At 40.9% G+C, this 25,848-nt stretch overlaps 1 protein-coding gene across 4 annotated transcripts; it reads right to left on the reverse strand.

The window, feature by feature from the left end:
• Positions 1 to 204: 204 nt before the first annotated feature.
• On the reverse strand, positions 205 to 25,705 carry slc7a1a (solute carrier family 7 member 1a). 4 transcript variants are annotated; one of them, XM_038708498.1, is made up of 13 exons: positions 25,516 to 25,704; positions 15,470 to 15,760; positions 15,196 to 15,378; positions 14,869 to 15,027; positions 14,587 to 14,764; positions 14,224 to 14,357; positions 12,704 to 12,926; positions 9,595 to 9,731; positions 9,198 to 9,300; positions 7,682 to 7,887; positions 7,092 to 7,243; positions 6,839 to 6,947; positions 205 to 3,709 (listed from the first exon to the last, which is right to left on the reverse strand). In XM_038708498.1, exons 2-13 carry the CDS (start codon positions 15,654 to 15,656, stop codon positions 3,525 to 3,527), a joined length of 1,956 nt encoding a protein of 651 aa, XP_038564426.1. In that variant the 5' UTR covers positions 15,657 to 15,760; positions 25,516 to 25,704; the 3' UTR covers positions 205 to 3,524. The 4 variants fall into 4 exon arrangements, with proteins under 4 accessions (XP_038564426.1, XP_038564425.1, XP_038564422.1 ...); XM_038708494.1 differs by lacking the exon at positions 9,595 to 9,731 and adding an exon at positions 10,363 to 10,502 and having other exon boundaries at positions 3,525 to 3,709; positions 25,516 to 25,705; XM_038708495.1 differs by lacking the exons at positions 9,595 to 9,731; positions 25,516 to 25,704 and adding exons at positions 10,363 to 10,502; positions 19,101 to 19,223 and having other exon boundaries at positions 3,525 to 3,709.
• Between the last annotated feature and the right edge of the window lie 143 nt (positions 25,706 to 25,848).

Genomic DNA, 25,848 nt, shown 5'->3' on the forward strand with positions numbered 1-25,848 from the left:
CATCAATGTCCCTGGGTCTGATTTTATTCTGTCTGATTTTATTATTGTATTATTGTATAAGTAAGTACATTGTGAGCAATGTACAATCCAGAGTCAAATTAGTTGTTTGTATACACATACCTGGCAATAAAAGCTGATTCTGATTCTGGTTCGGATCGGTTCTTATTCTACCAGCAGATGGCACCAAAGTAATGAGATTTTAAATTCCACACACTGACTTTTAATGTGAAATATGTGACAAAGAAGTCCAATATCAGTCTTTCATCAGTTTCATTTTAACAGAAACCCGGAGGCCCTTTTGTGCAGGCCTATTGCAGCCTATATAGTTACAGGTGTATAAAACACAGTAGCCCACTGTGCATCTGAATACACTCACACTACAAAATCTTAAACTTTGAGCTCACTTACTAACTTCTTCTGGTGCTTTCAGCCTCATCTCACGATCTTCCTGAACGGATACAGTTATTTCAGTTGCCATTGAAATAGCTCTGTTGTCATCACCTAAGCTACAGTAAATAGAGTGTGGCAAATACAACTTCCTAGTCTATCAATACACTGACCACAACCACCATTTTCATGACAACTGAGCAAACTTAATCTGTTGAAGAAGTGAGCTGCAGTTGAAAGCTCCATAAAAAGCCAGCAACTGGACCTTGCATTTTTGCAAAGCCAAGGATGAGCGTTCATGCTCATACAATTGCACATTTAGTTAACAACCACATGGACAGGACAATGAAGTCATGTTCTTAAAAAGGTGTACTTTTCTGCGTAACCACAGCAAGAGGAAAACGATGCTCGTCTTCAGTTGACTAAGGTGAAACTGAATCACAGTGATGAATAACAAAAGGAGAAATCATTGATGATGAGTGACAGTGTTCTTGTGCTTTGTCAACATTTACACATAGTTTTTAAGCCAACCAAGAAAAAGGTAAGCAAAATGCCACAGAAAGAAAAGTTCTGAGGAAGTGATGTGATAACAGCAAAATTACATAAACATGAAGCAGCTGGTCATCAACAGTGGTGATGGATTTGAAACATCAAAAGCCAAGGTAAGGTGAGTATATAGCAGCATCAAAGGAGAAAGAAAGAAGCAATTTTTAAATCTATTTATATGTGTACATACATAGTATTTCAGTATTTTATTGCAGAAGTAAACGCTGAGGTTTGGCATGACATGAAGGAATAACAAGTACTTAATATGCCAGAAGATAGATTTTCAAATTCACATGAATCCCTTTGTATTGATTCAACAGAAAATCAAATATACCTTTCATGAAGAATAAAAAAAAAATAATTGACAACAATATAACATAGATCTTTTGAATTGTTGTTATATTTCTATACTGTGCATAGATACATTTCTTTGAAACAAATACAATTATGGGCAATGAGATTTTTCATGTGCGTTGACTGATCAGTGAAACTGCAAGTTTGTGAATGTGTTTATAAAGAATGATCAAACAAGTAGATATTGCTGAATTTAAGTATAATTGCTGCTTAGTGTAACAATTCAACTTGGTTACTAACAAATTACCAAAACCCCTGGAAAAGTCATGTTGATAAAAATTATACTTAGTAGTAGTAACATGATCAATCACACAGATTAATATCATACTTTTACTGTGAAAGACTGCATTACTGTCAGTCCACTATGACCCCAATGAAACTGTTTCTGCCTCAGTGATGCCAGTGTCCCATATTTCTAGTTTTATGACTTTTATCACTTTTTGTTAATAAGGCATGGTTGAAGACATGACAAATGAAGGTCATGGCAGTGATTTTGCCAACCCTGAGGATTAAGTTTCAGTTGCACTGACAACGTAAACACAATATAAGGAACACAATGCTAGACACAAACAGGGCAACATAATATTTCTCCAATTTACAAATAATTTACTGCAAGAAATATAAACAATATCTATATACACACAATCTTGATTACACGTTTCTCCGCCTACTTTGTTGTAAAGGACTCCCAAAACCCCAATGAATGTACATAGGTCTGCATTGAAAACCTTTTGTTATAAGGGAACTACACCGATTACACACCAAAGCCTGGTCTGTACAGGTGAGTACTACTGTATAAAAAGTCATTTGAGTCAGCTGAAGACTTTTTAGAGTTTGAAAAAAAAAAAAAAAAGGGGGGTATAAGTTAGAAATATAGTAAGCTTACCAGACCTCTGTAGCCTACTCCTCATCTCTGCTTCATAGTAGCAGCTCGAGGCTACATTAGTTGCCCTAGCATAACACACCCAAAACTCCAATTAAACAGTCAATAGTTGCATTGCATTGTGGAAAAATGCAAGTGCCAGGATTTGACAGGGAAGAAGAATGCTTAAGTCAAATAAAATATCTCTGGTTCTGCTGCATTGATTTTTAGTTTACATGTCTGACAATGTAATGGGACTGCAATCCCAAATTGTCAGGGTACTCTGTATATGAAAAGAGAAAATTTATCTAAAATCATTAGATATTTTAATGACAACAAAAAAAATGATGGACATAAATGTCCGTGTAGGGAAGCTTCACATGATCAAACTAAATGTTCCAAGCTACAGATGTAAAAAGAGAAAACAGCCCACACTGTGAAAATCCACAATACATGACATTAACTAACATACAGCAACTGGCAGCATCTTCACCTGATGTTCAACATGTATCAGGATTCAAATATTAGATTTAATATATTTACCAACGGTGTTAAATATGCCAAATAAGATTGTATCTATACAACTACCATTATTATTGTGAAGAGGATGTAAAATCAGGCATCTGTTAACAAACTATTACTATCACATGGTTTGACTAACACATTCCTGGTAGGCTTTCTGCATTAATTTTCTTGGAATCTCTCTATCTGTGAGTAAGGAACTGTCAAAGAGGATTTCTGTTAGTGAACAAGGGTAATTATATCATTGACAAGCCAAGTGTGTTGCAGAGTATTTCTGCTGTAAGCACTCACTTGTCAGGGAGGACTGTTAAAGCAGCATTTCAACATCAGCTACATAAAAGTTGGTTGGTTTAAGCGAATGTAGCTATTGGTACCAATCTGTATTTAATACTGTGTTATCGGATTTTCAAAATTATGTAGATATATAGAGTAGTTATTATGTTTAAACATAAAAAAGACAAAAAAATGTATAACTATTGAACTTTCTGGCACTGAGATAAAAGCCGATACCACATGTGCACATAGTTCTACTGCCAGCAACGTAACCCAGACACTCTTCAAAAGTAGTAACTACGGCCCACCATAAAGACAAACAAATATGGTCGGCCCATCATGAACAGAAACAAATATGGTCTCCCAGTATCTCTGAACCTCCCTGAAACAGTGACATGTTTCGTGTCCCCAACATGAGCCCTACCCCTCAAACAGCCAAGTGATAACGAGCAGTTCAATTATGGCTTCAGAAATTATGTTGTTCTACCCAGTACCCAGGGAGTACTGCCATTAAGGGACTGGAAATTGTCCAGTGAAAAATACTCTATAAAATACTGTATGCTGCATGTTCTACTGCTTACTACAAATCTCCATCATCCTCTTCCCTTGCATTGATCCCATAGTGCAGGAAGGCCTCCTTTTCTGGTGATATGGCCTCCGAATTGTGGTCACGCTTAAAGCCGTTCATCTCTGTGTCTGGAGACGAGCGGGCCATAGCAGCCTCAGTGCTGTGATGAATGCCATAGCAGAAGTAGATAACTAAACCTGAAAAAGCAGAGCAAAACCCAACATCATTGTTTGTGTAATATATTCACTGAAATTAAATTATGTTTTGGATTTTTTTTTAAAACCCCCAGTCTGTTGTGTCAGCTCATGGCAGCAGACAGGAAGCTACCTTGAGTTATACCTACCAATTTAGTTGGCTTTTTTGTCAAACTTGTATTTGGCAGGAGGTCGCGAGATGCGCCCTGAATTGTTTTGGACCGGTCACAAAGTACTTAAATGTCACTTCCTCTGTCCCCTGGGTGGCGCTAGACAACACTCGCTAATTATATGTTGTTCAGCAGTAGGTGAAGTGTGGAACATTGAAAATACCATATAAATCAAATGATTTTTGTCAGAAACAGCTTACTTGCTGTTACCAGCGGGTGGCGCTATGAAATTGAGTTAACATTTTCATGTAGATTTGTTTAGGACAGGACTGTTATCAACCATGTAAGGTTTGGTACAAATCTGAGCATGTACACTGAAGTTATAATAACTTCCTTTTTTATGGCGAACCGTTGATGTTTGATGCCACACCACGGACATGCACATCGATGAAAACTCACAGATCAGATAGCACAACCTTTCATCGTATTATATATATATTGTACATTCAAATCAAAATAGCTGCCTTCCTGTCTGTTTTCAGGTATGGCTCCAAGAGGCTTGTTTGTGCATCTGTGGATGATACATTTACCATAAAAGTTTAGTGCATCTTGGTGATTCAGTGCACGGGGGCTGCATCATTGAAGGGACACTTCCTGATGCCAGCAGGTGGCGCTATGAGGTTGACTGAATTTTGACCTGCAGACGTGTTCAGGGCATGGCCCTTATTAAATGTGTTAAATTCGGTAGAGATATGAGCATGTACAGCGAAGTTACAACAACTTCCTGTGTCATGGTGAAGCATAGAACTTTGACGCCACGCCAACGACAAGCCGTTATCCAAAAACTCGCAAGATTCACAACATAGCATCATCAATGTCTTAAGGCTCGTCTGAGACTGTTTTGAAGCAGGTGTGGCAAAGGAAGTGTCAGTGAAACCTGACACTTCCTGTTGCCAGCAGGTGGTGCTATGACATTGAGTGTTTGTTGGCATATGGATGTGTTCAGGGCAAGACTGTCATCCTACATTTAAGTTTGGTGCAGATGTGAGCATGTACACTGAAGTTATAACAACTTCCTGTTTCATGGCAAATCATCTATTTTGGTTGCCACGCCATGGACACGCCCATTGAGAAAAACTCACAGATAGCACAACTTTTCATCGTCAATGCCTTTAGAAGGCACAGTAGAAATTTGAAGTCCATCAGAGGAGTTTGTTAAGTACGCACCCTGTAAAAGGTGAAAAATGGGTTAAAATTGCACATTCAATTCAAAATGGCTGACTTCATGTTGCGTTTAAGGTATGGGTTCTTGAGGCTTTTTTGTGTGTCTGGATATGATACATATCCCCACAAAATTTTGTGCCTGTATGTTGAACATGGTGCGGGGGCAAATTTTGTCCAATTTTGTAGGTGGCACTATAGAGCCATTTGTCCACGTATTTGTTCGCCACGCCTGACATGTGTGTAAAGTTTGGTTATTTTTTGGGGACATTTAGGCCGTCAAAAGTGCGATTCATTTGGAAGGCATGATGGGACCGTGACGTGGCTGCGCCACAGCGGCTGGAGGTCGGGAGACGCACCCTGAATTGTTGCGACAATTGTAGATTGGTCACGAAGTTTTTAAACATCACTTTCTGTGTCCACTGGGTGGCGCACCCGCTAATTATATGTTGTTCAGCAGTGGGTGATGTGTGGACCAAGCTGTGAAAATGGCATGTAAATTAAAAGATTTTTGTCAGAAACAGCTTACTTGCTGTTACCAGTGGGTGGCGGTATAACATTGAGTGAATATTTTTGTTTTGTTACCAGAGGTTTAGACATTAATGGCTGTGTGATGTGTTATTTTGAGGGGACAGCAAATTTACACTGTAATACAAGCTGTACACTCACAACTTTACATTGTAGCAAAGTATGATTTCTTCAGTGTTGTCACATGAAAAGATGTTGTGGTGGCAGCCCGGTTGAATGTGCGTGTCCTGGTTATTTCTCCTTTTTTTTGTCTGTGATTCTGTTTTTTCCCTGTTTTTTTCTCTGTTCTCTGCCTGCCTCCCTGTGTCTCCTCCCCCGTGTGTGCTCTCTCGCTCTCTCCCTCCGCTCCTGAGCCCAGCCAACGATCCGCACCTGCACCTTGTCAGCCACCTCCTCTGCCTGCCGCACCTGCCAGCAATCAGCCTCATCTCTGACAGTACTTCTACTTCTCCACTCCCTTGCTGCTTGATCGTCGTTGCTCCAAATCCGGTGCCACTTGATCACTTGAACGCTTGCAAAACCCGCGTGATCTCTGTTACCCTGTTCTTGGTTTTCCCTGAGTCACTAACCCTGTTTGTCTTTCTGTCTCTCCACAGGTTCACTCACCCTCGTCCTCTGTCAAGTCAGCTGGGCTCGCTCACCTGCCCTCTCCCCTAGGACTACCCCCACGGCATCCTCCCAGTTCTCCCGTGCCTTCTCTCTTCCTCGGCCCCCAGTGTCCCCCGGCTCTCTGGTCTGAGTCTCCTCGGTTCCCCAGTGCCTGGGTTTCCCCGGCATCCACCTCTCCCTCTACTCCAGTCCCTCAACCCCTTCTTTCCCCTAATAAAACCCATTAATCTTGAGCGTTGCATTTGGGTCCAATCTGTCCATAACCATAACATACAGTATAGTAAGAAAGTCCAACCTCTGATATTTGAGAATCAGCTTTAAGTTACAAGAAACTATTGTAAACCTTTTAAAAAATCACAATAGTTTACTTATTACTTACTCAAAACTCAAAGTCAGATTATTTGCCGGATGTACGTTTCAACATTTCCTGCCTGCAACTGTGCTACCACAAAATTATGACATACTATGGCTGACTGAACAGTCTCTTTAGACTGCCTATTTCAAGCTGCTAATGCAAGCGAAGTGCCAGTTGTGTGTAATAAGTCTGCAAATCTGCAGTGAAGTGTATGAGCATGAGAAACAAGCATCCTTTAGTCAGAGACGCCAAAGTGAAAGGTGTCAAACTCCTGGAAAGACAATTATGACAGAAATGGAGACAACCTACCTATAGCCATCCATATAGAAAATCGTATCCAAGTGCCTCTGTCCAGCTGCATCATCAGGTAAACATTGACAAACATGCTGATCACTGGAATGAAGGGTAGCAGTGGAACCTAGAGCCAAAAATCATAGAGAGGAAATGAGGCATCCTGTGTTAAGTGTAAAGGCCAGAGGTAGTGTTGAAAAACACAGACTACTCCAAAATTACTGCTGTTAATCTTTACTATCCTACATAGATTGAGTTTCTGGAATCAAACCTTGAAGGAAAGTTTTGTCTTGCTCTCAGGCTGTCTCCAGATGATAAAAGTGAGGATGAGACACACCATGAAGATGACACTAAGGGCTATGATGTTCCACATAGCAGCGCCTCCCTGCACTGCCAGTACACTGAACACCAGAATCAACGCCCCTGCAGAAGTACATAAAGATGGGTTACATATAAAAGAAAAAAAACAACATGAAGTGTATGGATTCAGGCCACTACGAGCCTACAGAACAGCTTCAGTGCTCCTTGCCAAGTCTGTGAAACTCTAAGGAGGGATGAACACAGATCCTCCACAAGATATTCCAGACAGTTTTGTGGCTGCCAGCTGCAGCACTCTCTCTCTCTCAATACAAAGTTGTTTTCCCCATTTGTCACTTTAACCCCAAAACATGGGAAAATAGGGTCCAGGTTAAAATATACAAAAAAAGGTTTTTTTAAAGTTTTCCTTTAACTCTAAGGTCTCTGGATTCAAAGCAAATTAAGATTGTCCGTTTCTTTACCCTAGCACTAAGACAATCACTCACCCATTTTATTTCTATTTATTGTATTTCTTCACTGTCTTAAGGTGGGCCTATCACCTACCCATGACAGAGGCACAGATGTTGACGGCGAAACCAGATAGTGTGGATGGCTCAGGGTTGTGTGGGAACAAGAGGGCCGTGAAGCTGAACCTCTCCTCCATACCAGGCAGCATTCCCAGACTGGGTACACTGATGCCATCACTCAGCTCCACCTCCTCCTGGGTATTGGCCATCTGATACACCAAGCTGGGCTGCTCAGGCTGGTACCTGACACAATTAAACATACACACACTAAGCTATTTTACCATTGTGACTTTACTCTGTCACATCACTTAAAATTGTTGCTAAGGACAGCAGTAAAGCAATGATAAGGTGCCTATATTGTCAGGATTTGGTTTTGTGTTCTGTATTCTGAAAGCTTTATTTGATCTTATCATGTTTGGGGTTTTGTAGCTTCATTTAGTCTTTTGTTCATTCGCATGTTTAAGTTTCTTAGTATCTGTCTTGTCTCTTATCTTAGTTCGTAGTCCTGCGTTTTCGTTCTTAGTCTTGTGCTTTAGTTCATGTTTAGTGTTTTTCCTGGTCTGTGTACATCTATGTTTTATTATTTTGGTCTGTGTCTTAGTCCTTAGTCTTATGTCTCCATGTTTAGTGTAGTCCTGTCTCCTGTTTGGTCTGGTCTCTGTACATGCCCTGATTTTGCAGTCTTTCCATGTTTTGTGATTTACTTTGGTAGATCTGTCCTGGTGTGTTCCCGAGTACTTTACTTCCTTTTTTATTTTGTAATCTTCTGTGCCTGGTGTTCTTGTCTAGCTTTGTTCCTGTTGTTGATTACCTGATGTGTTTCAGCTGTGCCTCCCTCCCTGCTCGTTTGCCTGTGTATACAGTATATTGTCCTCAGTGGTGTTCAGTGTTTGTGACGTCCTCGTCTGTGCTGAGTGTTATGGCCTGTCCCTGTGTTTTTTTGGATTATTTTGTGGATTGTACCTGTTCTTGGATTCTTCCCTTTGGATTATGTTTTGTTTGGAGTTACCTTTTGTTTGAACATTCGCCACTGAGCTCCCAGTGTAAGCCTACTTTACTTGGTTAATAGATTTTTGTTGGACTGCAATTCCCTCACCTGTTTGCATTTGGATTCACTCCTGTTTCCTTCCGCTGCACTCAACTACCCCTGACACATATAGTGACACAAGTTCACAATGAACCTGCTTATGAGTTGATGTCAATCATACTGTAGCATTGGCTGCAGCCACATTTTTATCAACAGCAGTTTAAGCCAGTCATAATTTGCCTGGTAGTAAAAAAATTTATGAGGTATGAAACTACTTTCAAAATTAATGCAGAGCTGAAATTCACTGGGCGCTAAAAAGAGAAAAATCTGCAGCAAGGAGGTGATCAAACAGTCCAGTGTATCTGCCTCAAGCTGGACAAAGTTCAACATGAAAATTACTCTGCTTACCCGTGTGATTTCCACCTCGCCTTCAAGCATGGACTTTTGACAACTCATGAAAAAGTATGGACAGATGCAAACCCCGTGTCCCTGGTTAAACTCTATACGCCTAAGTGCCCCCACTGACCTGAGCACCAGGACACAGGCAGCCACTAATGTGTAGGCCAGCAGAGTCCCTATTGACATCAGGTCCACCAGGTCCTTCAGGTCAAAAAGAAATGCCATGATAGCTTTAAAGACAAAGAAAGAGATAAGACAGTTGGAAACATAAGAATACCTTTGTACATTTGTTCCTAAAATAGAGGGGACGATAGTGTGTTTTCGAGATGGTCTTCTGTTTTTTTTTTTTTTCTGGTTAGCTAGTTAGCTAACATGCAAAACTAACATGATTAACATGGTAAACATTATATCTGCATGAGCATGTTAGGATGCTGATATAATCATTTAGATCAATGTACCGCTGTGTACTACAGCCTCATGTTTCCTTATCCCTTCCTTATTTTTACATTCCCTATTCATCTTACCAGACATAACCCCGGCGGTCACAGTGGATGTTATGGGGGATTTCCTCTTGCTGACGCGGGCTAGGAAGGAGAAGAGCAGGCCATCCCGAGCCATGGCAAAGATGATACGAGGAAGGGGGAACATGGAACCCAAGAGACTGGGGTGACGTGGGGAGGAAAACATCGGATTGGGATGACAGTTGTGGGTGTAGGGCAGGGAAAAGAAGAATTGAAAGAGGTCAGTTGGGGAGAAAGGGGAAGAATTAGCGAAAGGAGATGAATATGGTTGGCAAGATAGGAGTTGTGGATTTGGGGCAGGAGAGCGTGCAACAGGGTACCAGACTGGCTGCACTGTAGAGCAGCAGGGGTATGAGACTGGACCAAGTATATTCTGATGCCAACATGCAAACTTACTCCTCCTTATATAGCAAATATGGTGATCCATGTGCTGTTAATGTCAAACTCTGGTTACTTCAGCATGCAGTTTAGTTTCGGTCAAGTTCTAGCCACTGACCGATGTTAGAAGTATGTCTAAGTATAACCTGGACTGCCTCAACCAACTACAAAGACCCCATGTCATGTAAGACAGTATTATAGACAGTTAGTGAAGCAATTCTCATGCTGGAGTGCTGATTTCTGGCAGGTTTCTTTAAATCAAAGTTAAAACAAAATCTGCAATTGGTAGGCCAGACCAACCCTGGCACAGCTCAGCCAGGCAGCAAAAAAAAAAAACCTCAGTGATTATGGATGTTGTTTTGAAGCATGTATGCATGCGTGTTAGTGTCTCACCTGCCACTATGCCAGAGATGAGGGTTGCAATTAGCGGTGTTTTGGTGCGGGGGCTGATCTCGGCCATAAACTTGAAAAGCAGCCCATCATCTGCCATAGCCCAGATCACACGGGGCATAGGGAACATAGCACCCAACAGGCTACCAGGGGGGAAGACCAGGATATACAGTGAGGAAAATAAGTATTTGAACACCCTGCTATTTTGCAAGTTCTCCCACTTAGAAATCATGGAGGGGTCTGTATGTATGATTTTTTAACTATTTATTTGTATGATACAGCTGCAAATAAGTATTTGAACACCTGTCTATCAGCTAGAATTCTGACTCTCAAAGACCTGTTAGTCTGCCTTCAAAATGTCCTCCACTCCATTTATTATCCTAAATTAGATGCACCTGTTTGAGGTCGTTAGCTGCATAAAGACACCTGTCTACCCCATACAACCAGTAAGAATCCAACTACTAACATGGCCGAGACCAAAGAGCTGTCCAAAGACACTAGAGACAAAATTGTACACCTCCACAAGGCTGGAAAGGGCTACAGGGAAATTGCCAAGCAGCTTGGTGAAAAAAGGTCCACTGTTGGAGCAATCATTAGAAAATGGAAGAAGATAAACATGACTGTCAATCTCCCTCGGACTGGGGCTCCATGCAAGATCTCACCTCGTGGGGTCTCAATGATCCTAAGAAAGGTGAGAAATCAGCCCAGAACTACACGGGAGGAGCTGGTCAATGACCTGAAAAGAGCTGGGACCACCGTTTCCAAGGTTACTGTTGGTAATACACTAAGACGTCATGGTTTGAAATCACGCGTGGCACGGAGGTTCCCCTGCTTAAACCAGCACATGTCAAGGCCCGTCTTCAGTTTGCCAATGACCATTTGGATGATCCAGAGGAGTCATGGGAGAAAGTCATGTGGTCAGATGAGACCAAAATAGAACTTTTTGGTCATAATTCCACTAACCGTGTTTGGAGGAAGAAGAATGATGAGTACCATCCCAAGAACACCATCCCTACTGTGAAGCATGGGGGTGGTAGCATCATGCTTTGGGGGTGTTTTTCTGCACATGGGACAGGGCGACTGCACTGTATTAAGGAGAGGATGACCGGGGCCATGTACTGCGAGATTTTGGGGAACAACCTCCTTCCCTCAGTTAGAGCATTGAAGATGGGTCGAGGCCGGGTCTTCCAACATGACAATGACCCGAAGCACACAGCCAGGATAACCAAGGAGTGGCTCTGTAAGAAGCATATCAAGGTTCTGGCGTGGCCTAGCCAGTCTCCAGACCTAAACCCAATAGAGAATCTTTGGAGGGAGCTCAAACTCTGTGTTTCTCAGCGACAGCCCAGAAACCAGACTGATCTAGAGAAGATCTGTGTGGAGGAGTGGGCCAAAATCCCTCCTGCAGTGTGTGCAAACCTGGTGGAAAAACTACAGGAAACGTTTGACCTCTGTAATTGCAAACAAAGGCTACTGACCAAATATTAACATTGATTTTCTCAGGTGTTCAAATACTTATTTGCAGCTGTGTCATACAAATAAATAGTTAAAAAATCATACATTGTGATTTCTGGATTTTTTTTTTTAGATTATGTCTCTCACAGTGGACATGCACCTACGATGACAATTTCAGACCCCTCCATGATTTCTAAGTGGGAGAACTTGCAAAATAGCAGGGTGTTCAAATACTTATTTTCCTCACTGTATAACAACCTCCACACTTACACACATGACAATGCTGTGACACATACATGAACAGAGACACTAGCTCACATATACAAGCAACATTTTTATATATATATATATATATATATATATATATAATACATTTACACAACATAATATACTGTATATTGTGCATAATATTGTTAGAATAATAGTGGTATGCAGTAAATTATTTCATATAAAAGCGTACACCTGTTCACATCTATTAACCTGAACTTAAATATACTATGCACTTATTTTTCAATTAAGAATGTATCTAATTCATAATCTTCTATTACAAAAATCTATCAAAGCAATGGTCATATAGATAAAGTATGTATGAACAATAATACTACCATTATAAATATAGAATATTAATAGAAATGCAGCTTGTGGTGTCCTTTGGTGACATGAGTTAGAGTTGCATAATCACATACATACACTGATGGTAGTAGCAGCTTTAGTTGAGGGATCAAATGCCTTCTCAAGTTAAATATACACTCACATAGTCTCGCATGCATGCACGCACACACACACACACGCACGCACACATGCACACACATTTGTATCTGAGAGAACTAGAGTACATGACCATGCATTTAATACTAATGGCCAGTGCAGATGTGTGTTAACTGCTTACCTAGCAGACAGAGCACAAAGAGAGCCTACAGCGACAGCGTATTTGGCTCCTCCCCAGCCAACATATTTAAAAGCTGCCGGCAGTGGGCTGTAGCTGTCCAGCAGGTAGTATGGCATCATGAGGGTGAGGGCAGCAGAAACGCCAAAGTATGCTACAAAGCAGATGAGAAGCGAGGATACGATGCCGATTGGGATGGCTCTCTGGGGATTCTTCACCTCTTCACCTAGGTCATAGATGGTGGGCAGACACAGATAAAGGGGCAAAAAAGTACAGGTTTTAATTATTAATAATTAACCAGGTGCTGAAACTTGAATTGGCTTTTCATCAATTCAGGAGAGTTTACCACTATCGACTTAGACATGTATATTGTTAATTTGACTGCAAGGTGCTGATACTGTATTCAAGCAGCTAAATGTAACATAGTCTAGATGTTCAATCCCCATTTAGAATGTACATAATGACAAGTTGTCATGATCAGCTGGGCCACCATTGTACATTTTTTCCATTGTCACAGATAAGTGAAATGTATAACATTTTGTTAAACTTTATAGACCCTGTAAATCGTTTGAGTGGAACAGTTAATTTAGGAGGCTATCCCTTTTACTTTCCTCATCATCCTAGCATGGCCCATTAACTGCTATACCACTGTTTGTTGGTAACTAGCTATTCACATTTTAATATAAGCTTCGCAATTGTACACACCATTTGTTCTTTTATGGTTGTATTGGCAGAATTCCAGTAAACATGGGAAACTGGGCAAACAGATGTATTTTAAAAAACATTTTGCATAGTATTTTGCAACAAATTGAACAAAGAGCTTATTTTCTCTGGGCACCCACAAGACTGAAACACCCAACTATTCAGCTGCAGGTGATTATGCAACAGAGCTCCTCAGGCAAACACCCACGTCTTGTTCTGCACTGAAATCACATCGCGATGATTGAGTGTGTAAAACACTGTCTGGACCTTCTCCTAGACCGCTAGCCATGAGACGTGACAGCTACTGATTGGTCCTGATTACAAGCTTAACAGTAGTAACGGTTATGTGGATGTCTGTGTGCTTGTGTGTGTGTGTGTGTGTGTGTGTAAGGGGAAGGGATAGTGGCTTCATACCAACTTAACTTGAGGTAGCCAAAACACATGCACACACACATATTTTAAGATATACTGGCTTTGGGCTGGCTGAGAGTATGTGTGAGAGACATGCCCGTACAAACATGGTTAACTTTGCGCTAGCCAATTAGAATTCGGGAAAAAGAGGGGTGGGAGAACCCGAGGGGCCAGAGTCAAACTCATGAAACAGCATCTCTTCTCTCTACCGTGCCCCTCCTATGTAACACTCCATGATGTTTAGACAATCTTAGATTTGAAATGGTCCCAAATCCAGATTCAAATGGCCCCCCCCCACCCCCCCCAAAAAATAACTGAAACATACCCATGAGGCAATGGAAGGGATATGAGTGGAACAAGAGGAACAGGGCCAAAAGAGTGAGTGTTTTCTGGTTTCATCCAGCACTGACCTGTGGTAGCGATGCAGTCAAATCCGACAAAGGCATAGAAGCAGGTAGCAGCTCCCGACAGGACACCTGTGAAACCAAACGGCATGAAGCCACCCACTCCTAAACTTTCTGCAGTCGGCAGGATGTCTGTCAGACTGAACAGGGAAGAAAATAATAATTTAAATCAGAAAATAACCTGTATTGGATGAATTTGTAATTTTTAAAAGGGTCAGGTCACCCAAATAAAAGAACAAAGTCATTCCAATAAAATCTGTTGGTGACATCTGTGGATTAGCAAGAGTAACTGACACCCAAAAGTATATATTCATGGAACATGTTTGATATGAGAATATATATAAGAAGTGAGTGTGTCCACGTTCTTACTTGAGGCTGGAGTTACTGGTATAATTGGCATGAAAGATCTCTTCAGGGTCTATCTGCCAGTTCTTCAAAGTACCTTTGACAAGGCCAGAAGCCACCATGAACAACAAGACTAGGACATTGATGCACGTAAAAATCTTGTTCACCATCGCTGACTCTTTGACTCCGAATGCCAGCAGACCTTAAAAAATGGAGAAAACACAGAAGGGAAAAAGAAAATGGAAACTTGTTTTGCAGGCGAGATGAGAGAGGGACAGAAAGAAAGGGAGAAATAAGTTTTCTTACCTGTGAGGGTGAATATGATGACAACAGCAAACATGTCAGGGTACTCTGCCAATACGCCCGGCGCCTTCATGGACATGTACTCTCTGCAGAACTGCTCTATGTGCTTCCCTATTAATTCGTCAAAGGTAGCGCTCCATGCACGGGCCACACTGGAGGTACCTGAGATGGAGAAAAACCAGTTGATGTAGATTTCGCAGTGTCTGTGACTTTTTTCCAGTTTTGTCACAGTTTTGGTGCTGTTGGCCTCTGATTCTGTTTTTTTTGTCTCCACACACACAACAATAAGTAAACAACGTAGTAGTAAATGCAGAGATGTGGCATGTTTACCAATGACATAGGAGAGGATGAGGTTCCATCCAGTGATGAAGGCCCAGAGTTCCCCTACAGTCACATAGGAGTAAAGGTAAGCTGAGCCTGTCTTGGGAACACGAGCTCCAAACTCAGCATAGCACAGACCAGCCAACATTGAGGCTAAGGCTGCTATCAAGAAAGACAGCACAATAGCAGGACCTATGTGGGACAATGGATATCATAGGATTAGAGTCTCACAGGATATCATTAATTAATAATCGTTTAATAGTTTATAGTAACGTTACCTTACCTGAATTCTCCCGTGCAACGGCACCAGATAGTATGTAGACACCCGCGCCCAATGTGCTACCCACGCCAAGGGCCACCAGGTCAAAAGTGTTGAGGCATCGGGACAGACGGGATTCCTCTGTGTTACAGTCCACCACCTTCACCCTAAGCAACTGCTTTCCAAAACCCAGAAGTTTCTTCAGCGCCATGGATCACAGTCTGGCCTCAGGGAGGAGAGGGGAAGGGAAGGGAGGGGAGGAGGTCGACTAGGGTTCGGAGGTCACAGGGGAGAGAGGGAGAGGTCACACACACCCTAATGGGAGGAAAAGTAAAGAAAACATGAGGGGCAGTGAGTTCCTGAGTGCTTAAAAATCTGTCCAGAACTTTTTATTTTCGGCATTATCTGAGGCTGAGCTAGCTCGATCTAGAGCAGTGTTGGGGTGATTCCAGGGCTTCATTTGTGCTGGATCCTGCCAAAATAGAATCTGGGACTTACCAGATTGGGACAAGCACATATTTGATTGGATCCAGAACCTCTTTTATCACTTTCAAAACCTGTAAATAAAGTTTGTGTAAAATTTTGATTCTATCTGTTCTGTCATTCTTTTATATCCTGTTTTAGTTAGTCTAAATCACTTGTTTGCCTAGTTTGGATGCATTTTAAATCAGATTTTTTTCAAAAAGAGAGAGGTCAGGGCACACATTGAAGCCTGAGGGGTGACAGTTTTGTGCATGTCACCTGTTTCCCACAGCCACAAAAAAGGAAACTGGCAAAATGTCAAAAAGACATTTGTTGAATTTCTTCAAACCAGTAGATAATTCGGATCCTAAGGAGTCCAAAGTCATTTTGGCAGATCAACAGGGAAGCGATAACAGCACATAATGCTGGCAAGTGGTTTTATGTTTTGGTTTAAATATTTGGGCATATCATTACTGTAAGCCCCACAGCTAAGCAAGTGAGTGTTTGTGCTCTGAAATGGTGAAATGAGTCTGGCTAAATTAGGGGGTGGGGCGCTGTTCGAAATACTAAAACAGAGAGGGGAAATTGATAGACAGACAGATAGAACACGTCATTTAGCCTGCTTGCTTTTCATGGTTGTAAAAAAAAAATTATGGCACTAATTCCATTTTCCCCCTATTGTGGCACTAACTTTTAAAAAGTAAAGTAAAAAGTAACGATACCAAACACTGTACACTCTAGCGTACTAAAATGTCATTGTAGGAGAAATGTTCATAAGACAATCAACTAATAGTCTCTAAGTAAAGTTGTAGGTAAAAACTGTACATAACAAGGGCTCTTGAATGAACACGTCGCCACATGAACAAAACTGATTCAGTATTATTTTGAACACAAACATACACCAAAGATGGATCAACTGATCCATTAGCAGATTGTGTTTGTTAGTGGAGGCCACATTCAAAATGACATCAGTAAACAGTGGTCGTACTGCAGTTGAGTGTTACACGCTGGGTTAAGGGGATTCACTTGTACTACTGTAAGTAGAACACTGTTTCCTGGGGTGTTGCATAACGCAACCCAAATCCACAACGTGTGACTGATAGCCAAAAAAGCAGGGGGCCTATAGGGATAATCAATCTTATTGCTGGATACGTGGCTACAAAACACAACGCAAATCACAGTAGAGGAGGCAAAGCCAACAAACTGTTCAACACAAAAGAGAATCATAGCTCACAACACAGAAACACTTTCTTGAAACAGGCGGTGGAGGCTCATCACGTTGTGTTATGCCTACACATTGCAGTAGAAACAAAACCTGCCAAGACTATTTATTCAGCACCTCTGTTTGGGGTCATATAGTACACAAGGACAATCCAATTATTATTGTCTGTGATATTAAACATTATTATTGTCTGTGATAAGTAAACAGAAAGAGAATAAAATACATGGTGGTGTGTGCTCACAAAACTACTACTAAGGACTACTAAGGAAGGAGCATCCAATGCAGTTTGAAACTACCTCTACCCTCTGGAGGCCACAGCTATGAAACGTCTTTTGTAAGCATTTGCCGAGAAGATTCTCAAGGTCAATAGTCTGTCCAAAATCTCATGTACATTCCCAAGTACTGAGCACACATACCGTGATCCATTTCCAGTTAATGGCTTCTCCAGAACCCACTAGCATGAGGACATAAACCCAGAAAGGTCATGTGGACAGTGCAACAGACACACCTCATGGAAACATACCACATAAGGGTGAGCGAAGGTGACAACCTTGTAGTCTTTTTTTTCTTTACAGAAAACATTCAGGCTCAGATACAACTTTCCAAGCTGGCCTATTAGATCACATACACTGGCATACAAACAAGGCTTAAATTTGCAGTTACTTGTTTCAGTTTTCCAAGAAAGCCGTCCAACTACACCTACAGAACTGTTTTCTTCCTACAGTATGGTATGCCACAACCAGCAACCATCCATATCCACAACAGCTTATAAAATAAAACATGCTGAATACAAAAAAATTATTCTATAATGTGGTTGAACTTGAGTCTAGTCTATAAAAATGTAAATCCCCATATACATTTAAAAACTGCCACAGATAAAACAACTATGCTTCTTGTTGCATCAAATTGTCCACAACAATCAAGCTGAAATTACAACACAAGCCAGAAGACATTAAATTCAGCCTCTCCCACTTGCAGCTGCTATTTAGTGTTGTAAGGGTCACTATTGTGTACACAGTCTCATTGATCATGAATGGTGTTGCATGACAGCAGCAGGCTGGATGCTCTTTATAAATGGTGTGGAAAGACTTACACAAGTGGAGACGCTCTTATTGTATACATTGTGGAACTGCCCACTGTTCAGAGCCTACAATGTGACAGTGCACCGTTTAACTAGAGCTACAATGACTGGTCAATTCATTGATTAGTAGATCAAAAGAAAACAGCAACTATTTTGATAATTGATTACCTTGTTGGGGATTATAATACCCCAATAAAATCCATCCTAAATAAAAACTGAAAGGGGTCGTGTTTGTGTTTTGTGGATTTACATTATATAAATAGTACATTTCACACCTTCAGAAAATTAACTGCATGCTTAAGACGTGCAAACATAGAGCAAATTTAGGCAAACGTCTAATAAAACTTTAATTAAAACAGCTGTTACACAGATAATCCTTTAAATTACTGGACCAAACCAGCAGCAGTAAGACAAGCTGAGCCCATGCTTCTATTATTATTATTATTCTGCCCAGATAAATAAGTAGCTGATTATTATAACGGCTTGTGTGCCACATTACTCTGAAATCCGGTAAGCTGATTCATAAAAGCTTAGAGTGAAAATACTATTCATACATCCAAGTGTAATCATGAAAGCAAACACACACATGCATGCATACAAAAACAGAAGAAAGTAGCCTATCTCAACCACATGACCCCTCACTGACCAGGGGACACAAGTTATGCAACTGCAATCAAGTCAAAACTGTCTTCTGTCAATACAGTTCATCAGACCAAACAGTGACACCTTAAAGGAGAAGAAAATCTGACAGTTCAAAACAAACCTGTGTTTAAAACAGGAGGCATGATGAAATGCACATTGTTAATGTCGCACACAAGGTCAATGCTGCAGATCAATGTCAAAGTGGCAATAACCTGTTCCCAGAATAAGAAAACACATAGAGTACGTACTTGAAGCCGGCTACAGACGCGCCTCAGCTGCTGATCTGAGCGGGAAGGTTTAACAGATAGAGGGATTAAAGCTCGGGTAGGGAACGTTAGAGAAGATAGCAAGAGACAGCTAGATTCTTAAAATGTCCAACTGAAAAATTCCCACCCCGTTCCTTCTGTCAGAGCCACTCCTCCAAAACACATTTTCATGCGCAGTGAGTGCACAGGCAGAGTGCACGTGCAGGTAGGCACGCAGGTAGGTTATCCAATCATTTCATTTGAACTGAATGAAAAGACTAGCCATGTTTATGACAGGCCTGTGACAGACACAGATACACAGAGTTTTGTGTCAGAGCATTTGATTTATTGATTAAAGATCAACAAAGAGAGAACATAATAAAAATGTTTCTGAAATAAATTGCCTGCAATGTATTTGTTTGCTATTCTTCAAGTTGTCTGTGAAGATTCTCTAGGTCATAGTTATCCAAGGGCAACTGGACTTGATAGATACTTAAAAGATGTTTGCAACTCATCCAAGAGGCTTCATCTGTTCTTCAGCAGAAGAAGTTCTGAAGTTCTTCTTCAATAGAACTGAAAAAACCTTTTGGATAAGGGGCAAAACATCTTCAAGTATCTTCAGTCAAGTCCAGTTGCCCATGATATTCTTCAAGTTGCTGTGAAGAGTAAAGAGTATTTGGCGGCGCCCGTTCTGAAATAGAATCTGGAGGAATCACATGGCTTGGCTATTCCAAGCAGCAAACGCATGCACCCACACACGCACGGTCAAAATGTAGCAGTAGTTGGCTGACGGTGAAAACCTTGATAAATGTGTTTTCACAGCAGTATCTCTGGATGTACAGGTGCTGGTCATATAATTAGAATATCATCAAAAAGTTTATTTATTTCAGTAATTCCATTCAAAAAGTGAAACTTGGATATTATATTCATTCATTAAATACAGACTGATATATGTTTATTTAATTTAGTTATAATGATTAAAACTGACAACTAATGAAAATCCCAAATTCAGTATCTCCGAAAATTAGAATATTACTTAAGATCAATACAAAAAAAGGATTTTTAGAAATGTTTTTCCAACTGAAAAGTATGAACATGAAAAGTATGAGCATGTACAGCACTCAATACTAATTGGATCTCCTTTTGCCTGAATTACTGCAGCAATGCGGCGTGGCATGGAGTCGATCAGTCTGTGGCACTGCTCAGGTGTTATGAGAGCCCTGGTTGCTCTGATAGTGGCCTTCAGCTCTTCTGCATTGTTGGGTCTGGCGTATCGCATCTTCCTCTTCACAATACCCCATAGATTTTCTATAGGGTTAAGGTCAGGCGAGTTTGCTGGCCAATTAAGAACAGGGATACCATGGTCCTTAAACCAGGTACTGGTAGCTTTGGCACTGTGTGCAGGTGCCAAGTCTTGTTGGAAAATGAAATCTGCATCTCCATAAAGTTGGTCAGCAGCAGGAAGCATGAAGTTCTCTAAAACTTCCTGGACCAACACCAGCAGATGACATGGCACCCCAAACCATCACAGACTGTGGAAACTTTACACTGGACTTCAAGCAACGTGGATTCTGTGCCTCTCCTCTCTTCCTCCAGACTCTGGGACCTTGATTTCCAAAGGAAATGCAAAATTTACTTTCATCAGAGAACATAACTTTGGACCACTCAGCAGCAGTCCAGTCCTTTTTGTCTTTAGCCCTGGTGAGACGCTTCTGACGCTGTGTCTTGTTCAGGAGTGGCTTGACACAAGGAATGCGACAGCTGACACCATGTCTTGCATATGTCTGTGCGTGGTGGTTCTTGAAGCACTGACTCCAGCTGTAGTCCACTCTTTGTGAATCTCCCCCACATTTTTGAATGGGTTTTGTTTCACAATCCTCTCCAGGGTGCGGTTATCCCTATTGCTCCCTTCGCCTCTCTATTAATGTGCTTGGACACAGAGCTCTGTGAACAGCCAGCCTCTTTAACAATGACCTTTTGTGTCTTGCCCTCCTTGTGCAAGGTTTCAATGGTCGTCTTTTGGACAGCTGTCAAGTCAGCAGTCTTCCCCATGATTGTGTAGCCTGCAGAACTAGACTGAGAGACCATTTAAAGGCCTTTGCAGGTGTTTTGAGTTAATTAGCTGATTAGAGTGTGGCACCAGGTGTCTTCAGTATTGAACCTTTTCATAATATTCTAATTTTCTGAGATACTGATTTGGGGGTTTTCATTAGTTGTCAGTTATAATCATCAAAATTAAAAGGAATGAACACTTGAAATATATCAGTCTGTGCAGAATGAATGTATATATTATACAAGTTGCACTTTTTGAATGGAATTACTGAAATAAATCAACTTTTTGATGATATTCTAATTATATGACCAGCACCTGTACATAAACATAGACGCAAACAGTCATAGTAACCTTTAAAGCTTTACCTCAGTACAAATCCCCCCAAAAAGTACCTCAGCAGACTCTAACATGTGGTTGTAACTGGTGGCTGCATCCAGACAAGCCTTTACACTGGTATAACCTATGCATGCAGGTACATACATTCATACGTGCATGCTTTGTTTGAATTCACTGTAATGGAATGATTATTTGCCCAGCATTATAATAATAATAATAATAATAATCTTTATTTGTAGAGCACTTTTCAAATACAGTTACAAGGTGCAACGACAACAATACAATACCCAAAAGACAACAATACAAGCAAGAAAACATTGAAAAGACCAAAATACATGTTTAAGATACATATAAAATAAGTAAAATAGAATAAAATAAAAGGGATAAAATAAAGTCAAATAAGATCAGGAAAGGCTCTCCTATAAAAGTATGTTTTAAGAAGGGACTTAAAAGAGTTCACTGACTCGCCGACCTGATTTCCTCGGGCAGGCTGTTTCAGAGCCTCAGGGCCCTTTAGTTTTCAGTCACAACAGACCTCTGCCCGAGGATCTCAAGGTACATGCTGGTGCGTATGGGACTAAAAGGTCAGAAATATAACAAGGCGAGAGGCCATGAAGAGCTTTAAAAGTGATCAATAAAATTTTAAAGACACACTGGGAGCCAAGGAATAAATACCAAAAGTTTCAAAAGTGGTTAAAGTTACAAAAACCTTGCAAAATTCAGGCTTTAGAGAGCAAGGCCCCCTCTTTTCTTAGAATACACACACAGACACGACTCGCTGCAAGTTGAAAACTGATTCTGGCAGCACATGAGAAAAGACAGTGCCCATCAGTGGGAGGGACTGGATGAACAAAAAAGGGGCTGTGGTCCTTCAGAGCCAATGAAAGAAGACCAATGTCTGTGACCATGCTTGAGGAAGCCATGTCAATATTATTAATTAACTCTTGTTGCACTGTCAAATAATTCTTCTTGACGTAGTCTTGATAGCAAAGGACATGGCAAGAAAATAGTCAGTTGAGACAATGTTTTGTACTTCTGTCATAACAGCACTACATTGCACTGGTTTAGGAATGATAGTCAGTGAGATTATCAAAATGAAAAGAATCTTGAGGTGTAACCATACAGACAGTAGGGTGCACACAAGCAGCTTTGTTTCTCTGGCTGCTCTTCTGTCTCTCTCATTGACTTGTACTGCATTATGTTGTTACTCGTTTGGAGTCATTTCATTCTGCTAAAAGCAACTGGTCAGATACACACACACACACACACACACACAGTCAGTATGAATGTCCAGCTAACTGAGTGGAATCCCTGCTTGTGACGGATTGACTGAGGAGAAAGAACGGCATGCAACAGTGGAGTGTTGACTGCTGCTTGTTGACAATTCCCATCGGTTCCCATCCCATACATCATTCTTTTCAAATGACACCACCCAACTCTGCTAGGTACACATCACTATACTAAAACCATAATTCCCCAATGAACCGCGTCCATCACCAATCTCTGATAAGTTGCAATAAAGGTGTGGTCTTAATTACCCAACTTAGACACATTGCATCTTTTGGTCTGCACATGTAAGCAAAGTGCTCACGTGTTGCTGTTTGACCGCGCGTGATGTCGGCTGTTTTAAGAGCGCCCCACTGGGCGTTCACCTTGAACTAAACATGCGCGGGGATATTAACAATGTCTGTTTGCGGTTAGACTGCCAGGAACCAGACGTGCACTCCAGTTGTCTGAACGGACAACAGTCCACCTCTCATCGTCCTCACATATATTTTCACATATTTTAGGAAACAAAAGATTGACTCTTTACCTCCAGTCAGTTCTTTTACAGTAATAGATTGATTTTTTTGATGCTAAACCACTGAAGGCTCTTAATTTTTTAAGTAAACAATGTGGGGACCTACAAGTGCATGAAAGAAATCAACATTTACTGACATATACATATATCTGTTAACAGTGGAGTCTGATGATTATTTACTTATACTTTTAGCAGACCAACAGTCAGCAATCGCTAAAATTTATACCAATATTAACATATTATTTGAAAGTTAAAAATAAAGATTTATAACTGTTTTACTTCTATACCTGATTCCATTCACATTTTTGTTACTGTAAAACAAGACTAATAACAAATGTATGTGTATATTTTATTGTGTACATAAGAACACAGTACATTTGACAGTTCAAAAGCTAAATACAAGTCACTGAAAACAAATGTTAATTCTCAGAATCTCAATCTGTTTCTCTTCCAGTCATGATTTATGGACACAATAGTATGATTTGTGGTGTTTATTTGTCTCATTCAACAAAAACAATGCATAATAGCCAACAAAGGTGTGCCACGCGGCCATGATTCCGGTGATTAATCACTTCCGTGAGCATAAATACACATTGTGTGTGTATCATCAATACCCAACATCGTAATAAGCCCCTAGCTGATCCATGTTTTGCAAACACTGCAATCTATTTACCACAGCTACAGTAGAGTACGTTTCCCACACTGGTTCGACAATGACAATTCAAAGTCACAAAAACACCAACAGCAACTTGTGTCATCTTAACCGAGTGTGGGCAAACAAAAGCTACACGCTGCTCAGAGAAAGTTTCTGATGGTATTACTAAGCATACAGGCCACCAATCATTCAGCAAGGAGGTGCAGCAGAGAGGAAACACGAAGCCCTCGCATGCTGAAGCCATCTCCAGAGTCTCAGTGAACCTGGAAAGCTTCCACACACACCCCTTCAGTGTGTTTGGTTTGTATAGGTCCGGCAGTCTTGCCTGAGAGTGACCCACTTTCAGACCAGCTAAAGTTAGACTGACTCAAACTGGCTGAACTGCTGCTGCAAGATCTAAAAAGGTCAACTCCCGTTACCAGGTCATTCTTATGGTCAAATGTGGGATATAAAAACACAGTCAGTTGTTAATTTAGCAATAATTTATGTCTTTTTGTTACAAAGATTTTGCTTTCACAGAACAATGTTAACAGGCTGACACTATGTTTTTTTCTAGCTGTGTTTTTTAAAACGCCAAACTTGGGTGAGAGTCATAAGGTTGCATCACACCTCCATCAAACTATCCATCAAACTGGATCACTGCAGGCTTTCTATCTTTCGAACACTATGATGATTTACACTGTTCTTGGTGTATGTTTTACTGAAACATGAAAAGGATATAGTAGGCTTGACCTGTCCACTTTCCCTGAAGAGGAAAGTGTAGCATACTGACTCTATTACTGTGTAATCTGTCATACTTTTGCTCAACTACATTTCAGGCTTACTTTATATTATTGTTTTACCTGCAAAACATTGGACATTGAAATGTTGAATTGTTAGGTTTTAAAATATGCAACAATTTTACTTTGATATAAGTTGGGAGTACAATAATTTAACCCTGAATGGGAATTCTTCACACTTTCTTAAATGATTGATTTTTTCCTTAATGGTACTGTTAGTTTACTGTGGTGAGTACTTTTTCCACTTCTGACTTGCTATTTGCTCTAGATGTCTTCGTCTACTGTGTGGCCACTTGCTACTTTCACTCCAGTCCTCTTTTGGCAGTACACTGCAGCTCCTGACGGTCAAAGCCAGTCTCACCACACTCCAGGAATCACCTCTCTCATATTACATGATCATAGTCACAGACTATACATATTGTTGTGCATAGCTGAGGTGCAAGTTGCATGAAAAAGAAAAGGTTGTGATGATATTTCTTCGGCTTTAGAAGCCGCATCCACACTACAGGCATGCTGCAGGAAACGGCAGCACTTACTATGAAGTATTTAAAATGGGGTCCGAGGAAAACATGTGGTTTACAGCGAAGGTGCGTTCACTTCCATGGATTCACGCATTCACTCCACTTTACGCACGAAAACGCTTTTCCCCACTGCGTTCTAGCTGGTGTGTGTAATCTGGTAACAATCTACCCTGGGGTACAGATACTACAAAGTTAGGAATTACACGTTGCAGTACTATGTTCATGCTGGGTCCAATGTAGCGTCATGCAACTGTTGTATGAGTGGTTCTTTACCTTGTATACCCTGCGGGAGCGCATGAAGCAGAGATCCAATATAGACACTCTTTCCTTGAGGTCTGAAAATAGCAAGTTGACGAAACCAAAACAGCGTTCACACACGGTGTTCAGCCAAAGTTATGTCTCTCTTCGCAGGTGGTGAGAAGGTATTGAAGATTTTGGGTTGCTGTTTAATGCCTTCAGATGGAGGAGGGGATACGGAGGAAGAAGCAGCTCCGCCCCTGCATTACAGTTGTGCAATAGGCATCAGGGCTTAAACTTCATTAGTGACAAATTGCCACATGTAGCAAGTGGCTGAAAATCACCATCAACACACTTGTGAATATGTCA

Source organism: Micropterus salmoides, unplaced genomic scaffold (genome assembly GCF_014851395.1).
Source record: "Micropterus salmoides isolate LMB-PRFRI ecotype aquatic unplaced genomic scaffold, ASM1485139v1 Ms_hic_scaffold_9, whole genome shotgun sequence".
NCBI lineage: Eukaryota > Metazoa > Chordata > Actinopteri > Centrarchiformes > Centrarchidae > Micropterus > Micropterus salmoides.

Coding starts and splice junctions, on each gene's coding strand:
- slc7a1a (XM_038708497.1), bottom strand. CDS start 15,656: ATGGCGCTGAAGAAACTTCTGGGTTTTGGAAAGCAGTTGCTTAGGGTG. Junction 14,358..14,586: donor ACCAGTAACTCCAGCCTCAA/GTAAGAACGTGG, acceptor TTCCCTGTTCAG/TCTGACAGACATCCTGCCGA. Junction 6,948..7,091: donor AGACAAAACTTTCCTTCAAG/GTTTGATTCCAG, acceptor TTTTGGCTCTAG/GTTCCACTGCTACCCTTCAT.